At 43.6% G+C, this 17,332-nt stretch overlaps 1 protein-coding gene across 2 annotated transcripts in view; it reads left to right on the top strand.

Annotated features, from left to right (window-relative positions):
• Nucleotides 1-17,332, top strand: part of LOC139570722 (adhesion G protein-coupled receptor A3-like) — a 266,327-nt gene that overhangs the window by 222,559 nt on the left and 26,436 nt on the right. For both annotated transcript variants that reach the window (XM_071392854.1, XM_071392853.1), the window contains exons 16-17: nucleotides 1,655-1,778; nucleotides 15,242-15,387. In XM_071392854.1, the coding sequence (XP_071248955.1) occupies nucleotides 1,655-1,778; nucleotides 15,242-15,387 (270 nt within the window). The remainder of the gene's footprint in view (nucleotides 1-1,654; nucleotides 1,779-15,241; nucleotides 15,388-17,332) is intronic.

The following is a 17,332-nucleotide window of genomic DNA, read 5'->3' as shown; positions in this document are numbered from 1 at the left end:
GATATCAATGAATGATTTATGTGAAAGTCTGAGTTGTGCAGGCAGATCTCAAATCGGGATAACGCCCTAAATATGTCGAAAATAACTTCACTTTCTGACATAACGTGTATTCCAAGACAAGGGAGTGTGTAATGTAGCATCACTGAATAGTGATGCTGGTGAGCTCACACAAGTGCTAATTCCACTGGGGCTAAATTCACCCTTCAAAACATTCCCTCCCTCTTGGCCAAGGAGAACAAGTGAGGGGTCAGTTTTGCCATACATGTAGAAGTAATTTCACCGCTTCACTGATTTTCAGAACGTTAGTGTATTTCAAGCAAAGGGAGTGTTTATACTGAATAGCGATGCTGGTGAGCCTATTATCAAGGTCCCATTCCATTCGGACTCCAAGTTCACCCTTCAGAACATTCCTTCCCCTTCGGCCAAGGAGAACAAGCGGGAGGTCAGTTTAGCCACATGCTTTCTCTGGGAAACGATGAAGTGGAGGGGTGCCAGGTTAATGCACTTGAAGCAGTGAAAGCCCATAGCCAAGCCCATGAAAAACACTGGGAGGCAGGTAGAGGCTGCAGTGATTTATGGGCCTCTCCTGGAGCCTCCTGGGTAGAGTTCAGCACCTGAACAGCAGCTCTTCCTCTCCTCTCTGGCACATAACACTCAGACACGCCTCGTAGGTTATTGCTGCTTTCTCTCTCTCTCTCTCTTTCTCTCTCTCTCTCTCTCTCTCTCTCCCTCTCATTCGTTATCTCATTATTTCTCACTTTTTTTATATATATATCTCTCTCTCAGTCTATCTCACTCTTGTTCTTGCTTGTTTTCACTCGTTCTCACTCATTCTCTCTCTCCCTGGCCTCTCTCTGTCTCTCTCTCTGTTATCTCACTCTCTGTTCTCTCTCACTCCCTCTCTGCAAGTTTGTTTCTCACAAACAACAGAGGTTCTTTCCTGTACACTTTTCCCCCCTGATTTATAATCACACTGGTGAACATGATGAGGATAATGCTGATTTAGGATACTGGATAGATGTCAGGATAAGTGTTTATGTTGTTTGTTTCTATCTAGTTTATTTACCCTGGATACTGCGTCTGGATTGGCTGATCCATATAGCCTTAGGTTTTTTTTCCAACAGCTGGACAAGGAGTAGCAAAATAGGTTAAGGGCCATGCCCAAGGGTGCATAACACTAGTTAATTTCCTATTTCACAATATGGGGTTCTATTGTGTTGCATGTCAATTGACTCAGTCTACTGGAATCAATCAGTTTTTTTTTTTTTTTATACAATTGAGCGGACTCAATTGACCGGACTTTCATCTCCTTATTTCTCATCCCCCTATTGTCTCTTCATCCCTGATCTGAACGATGAATTGTATGACATGGCTGGGCTTTGAAGTCGGTACATTAATTGAATCAAAGGGGATATGTCGATTGTTATTTACAACATTTCATTTGCAAACGATGCAATTGCATTCCACCAGATTTACACCTCAACCCCCTTGTATCCTAGTAAATGATCTGAATGACGAACCGTGTCTTTTTTTTAAACGCTCACAACTTCAACGTCCTCTGCGTCAATGTTTAATCCATTCCCCTGATATTCTGTACCATTCATATTTACTTGACTGACTGCTTATTCGGTGTGGGTTTCTCTTCTTTTGGCAGCACAATCCGCATCAGTCGGAAGGGATGGCACATGCTCCTCAACTTCTGTTTCCACACAGCTCTGACCTTCACTGTGTTTGCCGGAGGCATCAATCGAATCAAATACCCCATCATCTGTCAAGCAGTAAGTGCACTGCCTTTTCATTCCTGCCCTCTCAAAGCTCTCCAGGGGAATTGATTATGAATGTCTATTGAGGTGCGCTGTGGCGGTGGTTGTGATGCTCTGTGTGCACTGTGTAGTACTCCTCTCTCTCTGTGTGCACTGTGTAGTACCTCTCTCTCTCTCTCTCTCTCTCTCTCTCTCTCTCTCTCTCTCTCTCTCTCTCTCTCTCTCTCTCTCTCTCTCTCTCTCTCTCTCTCTCTCTCTCTCTCTCTCTCTCTCTCTCTCTCTCTCTCTCTCTCTCTCTCTCTCTCTCTCTCTCTCTCTCTCTCTCTCTCTCTCTCTCTCTTGTCCTTCTTTGATGCTCTGATGAATATGCTCCACCAAGGCTTCGGCACGACTCCCAACACACGGTGCGAGACAATACAGTCCACACAGCTTAATACCCAACCACTACGGTACACACATGAATGCTACAGCTAGCTAGCTGTCTTCCTGGTTGGCCGTACCTATGCTGTGATGTTGCCTGTCCCTCCAGGTTTCCCGCCCCCGGCCACCAGGGGCTTTGTACCTAGCAGTTTGTTGTCCTAATGAGGGTTTTGTTTTGCCGTCGTCTCAGGGGGAGTAGGAGTATGGCTGCCGTTACTGCTGTCGGCTACCGGTTGACTCTGCCTGCCTCTGTGGCTGGCACCTCCGTCTCTTAGCCTGAGACTGTGAGCGAGAGAGAGAAAGACAGAGAGAGGGCAAGAGAGAGAGAGATAAAATAGTGAGGGAGAGCGAAAGGGTGATAGAGAGAGAGACACAGGCATCAGCAAGCGCTGCGGGGCCTGTATGCCTGTGTAGGTTAGCTAACTGCAGTGCTTTCTCTCCTGCTGGGTGCAATAACGCTTGGCTCTGAGACGTTCTAAAACGGAAGAGATCATGGGAGATTTGTCACTGTGAGAGGATCCTGCCATAGATACTGTTTTTAGAGGAGAGCGTGGAGGCAGCAAGGGCAGGATAACGTTGGGTTGGCTAATTGTGACATGAGGGGTGTCCTTGAGTCCTTACTTAGATAAAGCAGCTCATTGGAGACATCAGGTAAGAGATGTTTCAGCTTTTAAATAGATCTAGAGATGCTAACCTCTCCATCAATCTTTGGCTTAACTGATGCTGAAGTCTTAAGAAAACCAAACTCCCGTATGCATGCATATTGTGGTTTTGGGAAGATTGATAGGACGATGATAGGTAGATGGATATAATGGTTGGTGTTAAAATGTCAGGGTTAGCGAAAGACTCAATCGTGTCTTGACAAAATAAGGAGTAAGACGACCAGACACATTGTTAAGTTTTGGGAGTTTGATATCTAGATGATACTGTAGGTTTTAAAGAGGATTTGATACATCAATTGGAACATGTCAGCTGGCGTGTCATTTAGCTGGCGAGAGATTTATGTTTTTTCTTTCTTTCTTTCTTTCTACCTTTCAGTTGAGGTTTCAAAGGCTTCCAACTCATCCTCTATTTATATCAACAAGGCTCTTCTTCTCTCGTCAGAACCAGGCAGAGTCACTTGGGACACTGCTGAGGCTGCTGCCTCTCCACCCCGCCACAAGAAGTTTAGACATCGTCTTGTTCTAAAACATAATGAGTCCACCTCAATATGGAGCTGCACAGATCACTGTAGCTCACTTTATCTTATTGAAGCCAACAGTGCCTGGCGTGCTTTGGCTGCCTGTCGGGAGGCTTGGCTTCACAGAGAGACGGCTAGCTAGGCTAGGAGCCTCTGGTTCGTGTCACGCCCGCCAAGCGAGTGTCGACAACTACCAATGACACGTTTCGGCCGGTGTAATGGCATGAAACGCGGGGGCCCCCCTATTGACCCACCTGTTCCCCCGCCGTGTAATGGAGCCTTATTACGGCACAATTAGCATATTCCCCGTCAGATTCGCTGTCGACATGGATGCATTAGCAACACGTCTATGAGCAGCCATCTTGCCGAGATGCCACCGCTTGAGAGATGCCTGTGAAGAAACTGCTGCAATCGATCAAATCTCCATGCTTCTCACACACATGTAAATATTACCCATCTCTCAATGTAATCACCACAGCAGGTGTTTATTCTGCACATGCCTCTGGTGCTCCTCACCACTGGCTATTTTTCTGATTTAATCATGTTGCCTAATGTAGAAACACTGCATTTTTAATGGGTAACAGCCGAAGTCGATTCTTTGGGTCCAGTTTGATTATTTTGGTCCACCCCTCCTCTCATCCCGGTGGGTTTGAGGCTGTTCCCCTGTTCCCAGCAGTGGTGGCAGTATCTGGGATGATTACATGGTCGTTCACTGGAGGAGCTGGCTGGAAGGATATGTGTGATCACACACACCCCACCACCCTCCTCCATCCCTCCACCCTCTGCCCCACTTGTGGATAGATCCCTCTCAGGTCCAGCAGGGATCCACTTCCCACACGGGAACTGCTACTCACCACCTCCTCTGACAGGCAAACTTCAAGGAGCCCTGGATCTGACTCTGGAAGTCTCAGTCAGCACTTACAGAAAATGCACATCCCCTTCCTCCATCAACCTCCTTCCACCAATTCTATCCCCTGCCCCTCTCCATCTCTCTCTCCCCCATACCTCTCTCTTCTCTCTCTCTCTGCGTCTCCTCCTCCCACTGTTAGGGCTGTGATGGTCATGGAATTTTAGATGATGGTAGTTGGACCGCACGTCACGGACACCGACATCTCACTTCCAGACAAACTAAACACCTTCTTTGCCAGCTTTGAGGATAATACAGTGCCACCATCGCAGCCCGCTAATAAGGACTGCGCCCTCTCCTTCTCCGTGGCCGACGTGAGTAAGACATTTAAACGTGTTATCCCTTGCAAGGCTGCTGGCCCAGACCATGCGCTGAACGGCTGGCTGGTGTGTTTACGGACATATTCAATCACTCCCTATCCCAGTCTGCTATCCCCACATGCTTCAAGATGGCCACCATTGTTCCTGTACCCAAGAAGGCAAAGATAACTAAACTAAATGACTACTGCCCCGTAGCACTCACTTCTGTCATCATGAAGTTCTTTGAGAGACTAGTCAAGGATCATATCACCTCCACCTTACCTGCCACCCTAGACCCACTTCAGTTTGCATACCGCCCCAACAGGTCCACAGACAATGCAATCGCCATCACACTGCACACTGCCCTATTCCATCTGGACAAGAGGAATACCTATGTAATAATGCTGTTCATTGACTACAGCTCAGCATTCAACACCATATTACCCTCCAAACTCATCATTAAGCTGGAGGCCCTGGGTCTCAACCCCGCCCTGTGCAATTGGGTCCTGGACTTTCTGACGGGCAGCCCCCAGGTTGTGAAGGTAGGAAACAACATCTCCACTTCGCTGACCCTCAACACTGGGGCCCCACAAGGGTGCATGCTCAGCCCCCTCCTTTACTCCCTGTTCACCCATGACTGTGTGGCCATGCACGCCTCCAACTCAATCATCAAGTTTGCAGACGACACAACAGTAGTGGGCTTGATTACCAACAACGACGAGACAGCCTACAGGGAGGAGGTGAGGGCACTCAAAGTGTGGTGTCAGGAAAACAACCTCTCACTCAAACGTCAACAAAACAAAGGAGGTGATCGTGGACTTCAGGAAACAGCAGAGGGAGCACCCCCCTATCCACATCGAAGGGACAGTAGTGGAGAAGTTGGCAAGTTTTTTAAAGTTCCTCGGCGTACACATCACAGACAAACTGAAATGGTCCACCCACACAGACAGTGTGGTGAAGAAGGCGCAACAGTGAAATTTCTCTTGTCACCTAAAACCCTGACAAACTTTTACAGATGCACAATTAAATATAGGTTAAATAAATAAATAGACTCATATCACTGGCCACTTTAATAAATGGATCACTAGTCACTTTAAACAATGCCACTTGAATAATGTTAACATCTTACATTACTCATCTCATATGTATATACTGTACTTTATACCATCTATTGCACCTTGCCTATGCTGCTCGGCCATCGCTCATCCATGTATTTATATGTACATATTCTTATTCCATCCCTTTAGATTTGTGTGTATTAGGTAGTTGTTGGGTAATTATTCGATTACTTGTTAGATATTATTGCAATGTTGGAACTAAAAGCACAAGCATTTCGCTACACTCGTATTAACATCTGCTAAACATGTGTTTGTGACCAATAACATTTGATTTGATTTTGAGTGAAGGAAAAGCAGCCAAAAAGTATATGTGGGAACTCTTTCAAGATAGTTGGAAAAGCATTCCAGGTGAAGCTGGTTGAGAAAATGCCTAGAGTGTGCAAAGCTGTCATCAAGGCAAAGGGTAGCTACTTTGAAGAATATAAAATGTAAAAAATTAATACCTTATTTACACAAGTATTCAGACCCTTTGCTATGAGACTCGAAATTGAGCTCAGCTGCATCCTGTTTCCATTGATCATCCTTGAGATGTTTCTACACCTTGATTGGAGTCCACCTGTGGTAAATGCAATTGATTGGACATGATTTGGAAAGGCACACCCTGTCTATATAAGGTCCCACAGTTGACATGACAGAGCAAAAAACCAAGCCATGAGGCCGAAGGAATTGTCCGTAGAGCTCCAAAACAGGATTGTGTCGAGGCACAGATCTGGGAAGGGTACCAAAAAATGTCTGCAGCATCGAAGGTCCCCAAAAACACAGTGGCCTCCATCATTCTTAAATGGATGACGTTTGGAACCACCAAGACTCTTCCTAGAGCTGGCCACTCAGCCAAACTGAACAATTGGGGGAGAAGGGTCTTGGTCAGGAAGGTGACCAAGAACCCGATGGTCACTGACAGAGCTCTAGAGTTCCTCTGTGGAGATGGGAGAACCTTCCAGAAGGACAACCATCTCTGCAGCACTCCACCAATCAGGTGTGCCAAAAGGCTCCTGAAGACTCTCAGACCATGAGAAACAAGATTCTCTGGTCTGATGAAGCCAAGATTGAACTCTTTGGCCTGAATGCCAAGCGTCAAGTATGTAAACCTGGCACCATATCTACGGTGAAGCATGGTGGTGGCAGCATCATGCTGTGGGGATATCTTTTAGCGGCAGGGACTGGGAGACTAGACAGGTTCGAGGCAAAGATGAACGGGGCAAAGTACAGAGATATCCTTGATGAAAACCTGCTGCAGAGCGCAGGACCTCAGACAGGGGCGAAGGTTCACCTTCCAACAGGACCACGACTCTAAGCACACAGCCAAGACAACGCAGGAGTGACTTCGGGACAAGTTTCTGAATGTCCTTGAGTGGCCCAGCCAGAGCCCGGACTTGAACCCGATTGAACGTCTCTGGAGAGACCTGAAAATAGCTGTGCAGCAACGCTCGCCATCCAACCCGCATTTGTTTTTTTTAAATGTGGTCACCCTACAGTCATGAGTACGAAAACGAACCAGCGGGAAAGTGGCCTCCATCAGTTATTCGATTGCATACGGATGGCAGTGTCACGCCCTGACCTTAGCGATCCTTTTAATTCTCTATTTGGTTAGGTCAGGGTGTGACTAGGGTGGGCAATCTATGTTTTCTATTTCTTTGTTCGCCGGATATGGTTCCCAATCTGAGGCAGCTGTCTATCGTTGTCTCTGATTGGGGATCATACTTAGGCAGCTTTTTTCCACCTGTAGTTTGTGGGATCTTGTTTTGGTACTGTGCTGTTTAGCCCTACTAAACGTTTCGTTTCGTTTGTTTCGTTTGTTTTTTTTGTTTTTTTGTGTTCATTGAATAAAGGAAGATGTACGCCTACCACGCTGCACCTTGGTTCACTCATTCCACCAACGAGCGTAACAGGCAGGTCTTTTCCCCCCTGCCCCTCTTTCTGCCCAGTTGATAATGGGCCATTGTAAATCAAAACTAATTTTACATATTAGTAAAGACAAGATTAAATTGAGAATAGTCTCATGTAAAAAGTATTTACAAGCAAAACCACATAACATAACTACAATCTTAAAAAACGTTGTGGGTGTATGGATGTCACTGTCCCTGGCCTGTGCATCATGAGGCAAAGAACAGAGAGCAAGATTTTTTTGAGACTTTCTCAAAACATCAATAGCTAGTCGCATCATGCAGGCCATATATGTTTTTGATTTCTAAGACATACTAATAAGGTTTGTATCCTTCACAACTAAAGTTTCCAAATAATGCTAAATCTAGTGTAGAGGACCTGTTACAAATGATTACTTTTAAGCTTAACATTGCCACATGCGTGCACACTCGCTCTGGAATGGGAAAAATATAATTTATATTTTATTCAGCTAAATTAAATTATATTCTTTTTACTATAAAAGCATATAATATAAAATAATCGCAAAGGATTTATAAACATATTTTGTCTGCTAAATAAACATGTCTACAGCCTATGGCATAGTGCATAGCCAGATAACATACAGTAGGCCAACTCATAATATGTTCTTCTGAAATACATTTTCCTCATATCATAATGACCTGCCTACAATAAATAATGGATTTATTGTTATGGTGTATATTAAATAGATTTATTAAACTTTTTTAAATGTAGACGCACGTATCAGCGGCTTGTATGCATGGAGGCCTGGAGATGCTTAACGTCTTTATGTTAATTAACAGTCAATTACCGTGAGACCTGCATTATTTTATATGACAATAACCCGACTGACAAAATGTCATGACCGACACCTAGCAGCACCTTGAATACATTGTTGTTTGACATGACAACGAATGAATAAGCCAGGAAGGAATTATTGACAGCGTAGGAACCAAAGCTAGCCAGCTAAATAGCGAGTACAATTAGCAGCTAACAGTATTTATTTTAGCCACAACTTGCTAAGAAAAGACAAACTAGCAGACAATAGTTTGCAGACAGTAAGCTACACAAACTACTAGTGTAATTATAGAACGCTTGAGGAAATCAGCATTGTTGTCACCAACATCTTGTTGCATCTATCTGACCATGCAGACTGCAGAGTGAATGGCAAGAAAGCGTTCCTGACTCAATGGGTGAGCAAATGCTCTCTCCTTGAGTGACAGGGGCCAGGGCTTGGAGTGGAAAGCGGCATGTAGCAGAAGGGAGAAAGACAATGGAGTCAACTATAAAAACAGACATTGCACACACTGGAGTTGTGTATCACATTTAACAAACCAAACATTGAAATACCGTTATAGAAGGTAAAGTAAAAGCCCAAACCGGTCCATGCGTCAGTACCGGTATATAGTAAAAAACGGAATACCGCCCCGCCCTATGATCAATTGATGTTTTACTGATTGCAGTAAAACTCCGACGATAGAGCTATATGTGGAATACTCTGAAATGTGTAGTTCTGACTATGCTCTTCAAGAGTTGATGGTATTAAAACCAAATAGTTATTCAAACCAAACAGCACGTAGTTGTCAATGGTTTTAGCGAAACTGGGGGGGTCTCCTTGCCCCCCAGCAGCCAATTCGAACGCTATTGTGACGTTTTATAGCCTATATCAGACACGTTTCTTCTCCTTTGTTTGCACAGGAACATTTTTTGGCCTTTTTATAAGCACATTTCATGCAATTCTACTACACTTTATATGACTGGAGACATTAGCAGAATCGTTTTTTAATATGACACAAATTACAGGGCTGTCTGCTCTGCTGACACTGACAAACAGATCAATAAAAGCAACGTTGTCTGATCCATATAATAGGTCTACGAGAAGGGAAGACACAAATACAATATGACATCCATCTAACCTGGAGGAGGAAATTACAGTCCAAAAATACATTTTCAAGCGGCAGTCACCCAAGACTAAACAGGTTCCCTCCAACCTTTTTACGTGAGTAAAGTACATGTTGCATAAAAAAGAAATTCACGATAGGCCTGATGTAAACAGCAAATGTGTTGGTAAACTTTCCAAATGTCGACAAAACAAAATGCGCTAGACAAGGTGGGATCTTTTTGTGTCTGTAAAATGAATTATGTGAGAAATGGCGGTGTAAACGCTCTATTCACAAATATTTATACAATAACCTTCATATCGAAGTAGGAGTCACTCGATGACAGGTTGTGTGGTCTTCCCACTACGACTCAGGAAAGCATGCCGTTTATTAGGCTACAAATTAAATAAGTTATGATGAACTTCACAGGGTGGTGAAAGTGCAATGAGGGATGAGCTTGAAGCTCCTTTCCAATAAATATCGAGGGTCTTATTCTGGTGACATGATCATCGATGCTTGGCTGCCATTTGACAAATAAAAATACTCTCTTTCTTTTGTCCATAATAATATACAGTTGAAGTCGGAAGTTTACATACACTCAGGTTGGAGTCATTAAAACTCGTTTTTCAACCACTCCACCAATTTATTGTTAAGAAACTATTGTTTTGGCAAGTCAGTTAGGACGTCTACTTTGTGCATGACACAAGGAATTTTTTCAAATAATTATTTCACTTCACTGTATCACAATTCCAGTGGGTCAGAAGTTTACATACACTAAGTTGACTGTGCCTTTAAACAGCTCGGGAAAAATGCAGAAATTTATGTTATGGCTTTAGAAGCTTCTGATAGGTTAATTGACATCATTTGAGTCAATTGGAGCTGTACCTGTGGATGTATTTCAAGGCCTACCTTCAAACTCAGTGCCTCTTTGCTTGACATCTTGAGAAAATCAAAAGAAATCAGCCAAGACCTCAGAAAAAAAGTTGTAGACCTCCACAAGTCTGGTTCATCCTTGGGACAATTTCCAAACACCTGAAGGTACCACGTTCGTCTGTACAAACAATAGTACGCAAGTATAAACACCATGGGACCACGCACCCGTCATACCGCTCAGGAAGGATACGCGTTCTGTCTCCTAGAGATGAACGTACTTTGGTGCGAAAAGTGAAAATCAATCCCAAAACAACAGCAAAGGACCTTGTGAATATGCTGGAGGAAACAGGTACAAAAGTATCTATATCCACAGTAAAACGAGTCCTATATCGACATAACCTGAAAGGCCGCTCAGCAAGGAAGAAGCCACTGCTCCAAAACCGCCATAAAAAAAGCCAGACTACGGTTTGCAACTGCACATGGGGACAAAAATTGTACTTTTTGGAGAAATGTCCTCTGGTCTGATGAAACAAAAATATAACTATTTTGGCCATAATAACCATTGTTATGTTTGGAGGAAAAAGGGGGAGGCTTGCAAGCCGAAGAACACCATCCCAACCGTGAAGCACGGGGGTGGCAGCATCATGTTGTGGGGGTGCATTGCTGCAGGAGGGACTGGTGCACTTCACAAAATAGATGGCATCATGAGGAAGGAAAATTATGTGGATATATTGAAGCAACATCTCAAGACATCAGTCAGGAAGTTAAAGCTTGGTTGCAAATGGGTCTTCCAAATGGACAATGACCCCAAGCATACTTCCAAAGTTGTGGCAAAATTGCTTAAGGACAACAAAGTCAAGGTATTGGAGTGGCCATCACAAAGCCCTGACCTCCATCCTATAGAACATTTGTGGGCAGAACTGAAAAAGCGTGTGCAAGCAAGGAGGCCTACAAACCTGACTTAGTTACCCCAGCTCTGTCAGGAAGAATGGGCCAAAATTCACCCAACTTATTGTGGGAAGCTTGTGGAAGGGTACCCAAAACGTTTGACCCAAGTTAAACAATTTAAAGGCAATTCTACCAAATACTAATTGAGTGTATGTAAACTTCTGACCCACTGGGCCCACTGGGAATGTGGGCCCACTGGGAAATTAAATTGTTCTCTCTACTATTATTCTGACATTTCACATTCTTAAAATAAAGTGTTGATCCTAACTGACCTAAGACAGGATTTCACTATAGGATTTCACTATATAACGCACCAGTTGTTTGTGACAAAACCATCAGTAAAGTATAAAATGCAATGGGAACCCACTTAACTAAATTCTTTATTCGGTACATGGGAATGTAACCACAAAAGTTATTTTTATGTGCGCTACGTCATCAAGCACAGCCTTTTATCCACAACAAGTCAATATGATGGGAACACCTCTGGTGGGGAAATGTGTTCTGCAGATTTTAGAATATTCGCATGGAAATCTGTCACCAATTGGATGGAAACCTAGCTAGTGATAAAGCGTGAATGTGCGCACTCACCGGGGATATGGCCGATGTTCTCTGCTGGTGCCAATAAGATACTGTTCGCTCAATTAAGTTGAGAAATTTGATAACTATCCCATGTGAAAGAAATACTATAGTTTACTATAGAATACTACAGCACTTACTATAAAATCATGTAGTAAACTATATAATACTATAGGAAATACCACTGTAATGTCCGCAAAAACACTACACTTTAACTATTGTAAATACTACAGTATTCAATTTGCATATACCCTGCCCATTTCCCTCCCTCATATCCCAATTTGTGCCACCCTTAAGTGATAAACCTACATGCCAAGTATAGACCATATATTTTGTTAACTACAGGTTATAGAAAACTATCTGCTCAGACCCCAGTCCTACCTACCTACAGGTTATGGAAAATGTGTTATGTTAGTATTTCTCCAGTAGGTTTCCTCAAGGATAAAGCCTCTACTTCTAGGTCAAAGATAATAAAACTAAAACACTATAGTAAGCACTGCAGTATTGTCAGCAAAAACACTACAGTAAATACTACAGTATACTACAATCTGCAAAAACACTACATTAATTACTATAGTATATACTATAGTTAACTGTAAATACTGCAGTATACTACAGTGTATACTACAGTATTTATACCATACTATTTTTTTTAATGTGGGTAAAAGACAGATTACAGTATTTTCATTGTCTTCACTTTACAGCAATAGCAATTTTCCAAACTATGTTTTCCTTCGACTGCCCTTCAGACTGTAGGCAATGCGATTTAAAACAATCCACAGCTTATTTATTTTTTCAGAAGCTAATGGTCTTGTGTGGCCAAATCATGCTTTCTGGTGTAGTAGCCTATTTGGGTTGATTTTATTTAGTTCTGTGTAGACAGGAGTAGGCTAATTAGGCTTTATTATCAATGTAATTCAGTTTATGGAAGCACCGGCTATGCTCCTCCCTCACATAGACTTAGACTACTGTGTGTGTGTGTGTTTGTGTATACTTACATTATACAGACTAATTGGTCAGAAGAGAGGTAGAAGAAGCCATCTAGACAACTAAGATATGTGTTAAATATGTGTTAAACATGGGAAGATACAGGCCTTTTAATATCAAACAAACAGAATGAGCATTTGTAATTTTACGTGTGTGTTTGTGGGTGGGTGGGTTGGTGGGTGGACTGGTAGTGCTTGCTGAGGGCATTTATCAGCCAGTGGTCCTCTTATTCCCTCCAATCTATTCTCCCCCATCTTTCTATCTCTCCTCATCCCTCTCTGCCTCCTACTCTCCATCGTTCCTTCCTTTCTCTCTCCTGCGTGTGTGTGTATGTGTGTGTGTGTGTGTGTGTGTGTGTGTGTGTGTGTGTGTGTGTGTGTGTGTGTGTGTGTGTGTGTGTGTGTGTGTGTGTGTGTGTGTGTGTGTGTGTGTGTGTGTGTGTGTGTGTGAGACGAGGGACAGGCGCTAAGCAACATTTCTCTCTCTCCCCCTCAACTACGTTAGCAGACTGGCTAAAAACAGCGATTCTAAATGCAGTCTCAATTGCTGCATATCAAATTGTTCCTAAGAATCTGAGGTTTAAGTTTATTGAAGTTTATTTTAGTTTTGGGCCTCCCGAGTGGCGCAGCAGTCTAAGGCACCGATCAGTGCTAGAGGCATCACTACAGATCCGGGTTCAATCCCGAGCTGTGTTGCAGCCGGCCGCGACCCATGAGGCGACGTGCAATTGGCCCAGCGTCATCCAGGTTAGGGGAGCTTTTGGCCGGCTGGGATGTCCTTGTCCCATCGCACTCTAGCGACTCCTTGTGGCGGCCGGGCGCATGCATGCTGGCTTCGGTCGCCTCCGACACATTGGTGTAGCTGGCTTCCGGGTTAAGCGAGCAGTGTGTCAAGAAGCAGAGCGGGGTCGTGTTTCGGAGGATGCATGGCTCTCAACCTTCGCCTCACCCGAGTCTGCACGGGAGTTGCAGAGATGGGACAAGACTGTAACTACCAATTGGGGAGGAGAAAGTGTGAAGTACATTTACACACTTTATTCACAACATATAAAACAAATATTTATGCAAAACAAATCTATTTAAATCACAGCTGATGAGCTAACATCATCAGTTAACATCCTTTTTATGACATTCTACATTACCATGGAAATTATTGCATCACAATATCAGGCAGCCGTTGCTAGTGTACCCGTGGGTTTAACAGTCAAATAGCAAGGGTTAGAGGTTCCAAGTCTGTTCTATTCATTATATTTCTATGTGTGCTGTTGCTACATTGTGGTCACTTCAGTCAGATGTTCGTTCGACGAAAAAAAAAAAATAATAATAATAATTTTTAGTTATGACGGTTATTTTAGTTTCATGCCGGTCTTCATCCATAACCATCGGTTATACGGTAATTGTGCCAGCCCTACCCACTGTCACTCTCTTGTGAATGTGCTGTTCATATCTTCTTGAGGTCAAAGACTGGTTCAGTGTGTGGCAATAAGACTCACTCCCTGAAATGTTTTTACTCGGGTTCCATTCCATCCTACCGTAGTGGTTGTTTGTCCATTCAGCCAGCGTTCCTTTCAGTCCAAAGTGGGTGGGTTAGAGCTATGATTGAATCACAGACCACCACCTACTCACTGTGAGCTTCTTCCACCATTAACCAGCCTCAAGGTTATTTCCAATCAGTATCATGTCTGACTCTCCTGTATGACTCCTTTCGTCCCTGTAGAGTTGGTTAAGCATAGCAGACTGGAGCCAGTTATTTGATTGGATGCCTCTTAGTGTTGGGTCTGCTGAGCAAACCGAGGAGTGTGATTGGGAAAAGAAAGACAATGAATTTCAAGTTTTCTCTCTCTCTTTCCTATTTTCTCACTCTTTTTCTCTCCCCGTAGCTGTCTTTATTTCTCTTGATGAAGCCTCAAAACAATGCGAGATCAATTCCCATTCAAGCATAACGCATGAATATAAGAACAATGGATGGAATACAATGTCTGTTTGGAAAACAAGCATCCCATTTTGTAAAGAGCATTGTAGACGTGACTGACATTCCTATTGTTGTTTATTGTTGACGGCTCAAGGTACCTGTCCTGAGTCCTCTAACGGTATTGATGGCGGGTGTGTCCCCGAGTACGCAGGCGCGCACACCATTTTGCATGAGTTAAAAAGTCAGTCTTCCCGCTCCTGCTGGGATCTCTAGAAAGACACTTGAAGTGACATTGATCCTGCTGGGATCTCTAGAAAGACACTAGAAGTGACATTGATGACATGCTCGTTGTGTCTGGGAAAAGAACTCTCTCTGTGAATCAACTGGGTGCGAACATAGTGGAAGTGAGAGTGACATGAAGAATGTGAAGACGAGCCTTCTATGATGTGAAGATAGATACAGTGAGTGACCCATGTCTGTCTGTGTCCCCTGGTGCAGGTTGGCGTGGTGTTACACTACTCGTCCCTCTCCACCATGCTGTGGCTGGGGGTGATGGCCCGGAACATTTACAAGCAGGTGACCAAAAAGCCCCTTCAACACCAGGACAGTGACCCGCCTGCTCACCCCAAACAGCCCATGTTGAGGTAAACAAAATCCTCCTCTCTGGGTGACCCCTCGTGTGGTGTGTGTGTGTGTGTGTGTGTGTGTGTGTGTGTGTGTGTGTGTGTGTGTGTGTGTGTGTGTGTGTGTGTGTGTGTGTGTGTGTGTGTGTGTGTGTGTGTGTGTGTGTGTGTGTGTGTGCGTGCGTGCGTGCGTGCGTGCGTGCGTGCGTGCGTGCGTGCGTGCGTGCGTGCGTGCGTGCGTACGCATGCCTGCTTGTCTACAAGTGCAGCTGGTCGTGCTTGTTGTGAATGTGCTGTTGGTATCTTTTTTAGGTCAAGGATTGGTTCGATGCACAATTCTATGCTTTCTTATTTCATTTCTTTCCCTGCTATACTGTATGCCTCATGCGAAGATGCTTGTACAAATCTGTACACAATAGTATTGGCCTGCTCTTTTTGCCAGTGCTTATTAAATCTTCATTCCCACTTAATTCAAGCCTTTGGATACGGCTTCTCTTTTATTAGAGGGTGTGGATTTTGAACCTTTGTCTTTAACCTTTCTGTAATGTTCTGTTTCTGAAACGCTGTTAGCTGCAGAGAGAATGATCATTAGCCTTGTAGTTTAGTAGGTTCAAGTTCAAGTTGTATTGTCAAATGCACAAGTACAGTGAAATGCTTGACTTGCAAGCCCCACCCAACAGTGCAGTAAGCAATATCAAAATAGCATAGCTAATAAATAAATAAATATACAGTAACGAAAACACAAATAATAAGAAATGTGAGAGGCAGCTATATACAGGGTCCGTGCCAATATCAAATGTACAATGTGCAGTATTTGAGGTTGATATGTACATGATAAAGGATGATAAATAAGGATGATAAATAATAATAATACTAAACAGTATGGCAGCAGCATAAGTGGTGTGTGTGTGTGTGTGTGTGTGTGTGTGTGTGTGTGTGTGTGTGTGTGTGTGTGTGTGTGTGTGTGTGTGTGTGTGTGTGTGTGTGTGTGTGTGTGTGTGTGTGTGTGTGTGTGTGTGTGTGTGTGCGTAAGACTGTAAGGGTAGGCATGATAGGCGGATATACATGTAAACAGGGCTGAAATGTGACCGGTAGCAGGAATATGTAAATACTTATGGCAATAAATTAGTGGTAATATATACATGTAAACAGGAGTAATAGTGACCAGTAGAAGGATAAATAGATACCAGAAGGTGATACAGCCAGTCAGGATGCTTTGGATGGAGCAGCTGTAAAAGTTCCTCAGGATCTGAGGGGCCATTCTAAATCGTTTCAGCCTCCTGATGGAGAAGAGGAGCTGCTATGCCTACTTCCCGGCGGTACTGGTGTGTGAGGGCCATGATACGTCCTCAGTGATGTGGACACCAAGGATCTTGAGGGTTACTTGAAATGAAGGATATTATAAGCAAGACATGCTTGGTAGATTCTGTATAAACCTTAGTTGTGTGTGTCTGTTTTGTAATTTTCTTCTAAAAGCAACGATTGCCACGGGTTTCACTTGGAGAGTTACCGGTTCATTTATCTGAAGAGGTGTCTGTAGCTAGTTTATATTCCCCGCTTTTTGGCTTTGTTCACTTCATGCACTTTATTGTAATATTACTGTCACTGCACCGAATGTATACAGTTTGGCTCCTCATTAGCTTGTGCTTCTCTTACACTTACTAATGTCAGGAAGTAAAATGTTGAACTTGAGTCACTCTCTGATTTAGGGAAGAACTTTTAGTTTGAATAATATGACACACCATTTGGAAATGACTCGGATAAATACCCTAGATTGCTGGGAGCCGAGGATATTCTTTTTAATCAAACCCATTTCAGAAATGGGGCCTGTTCCATTTAGAGACTCCTGTTAGTGTGGTAGAGATGCCATTCAACGAGCTGTCTGCTGCTTAGCAACTATCACCATGCATGGAGGTAGGGAGGGAGAAGATACTGACATTTGCCCAGGGAACATGTGTTTATTAAC

This window comes from Salvelinus alpinus, chromosome 3 (genome assembly GCF_045679555.1).
Source record: "Salvelinus alpinus chromosome 3, SLU_Salpinus.1, whole genome shotgun sequence".
Lineage (NCBI taxonomy): Eukaryota > Metazoa > Chordata > Actinopteri > Salmoniformes > Salmonidae > Salvelinus > Salvelinus alpinus.
This window is presented reverse-complemented; position numbering and strand designations above follow the sequence as displayed.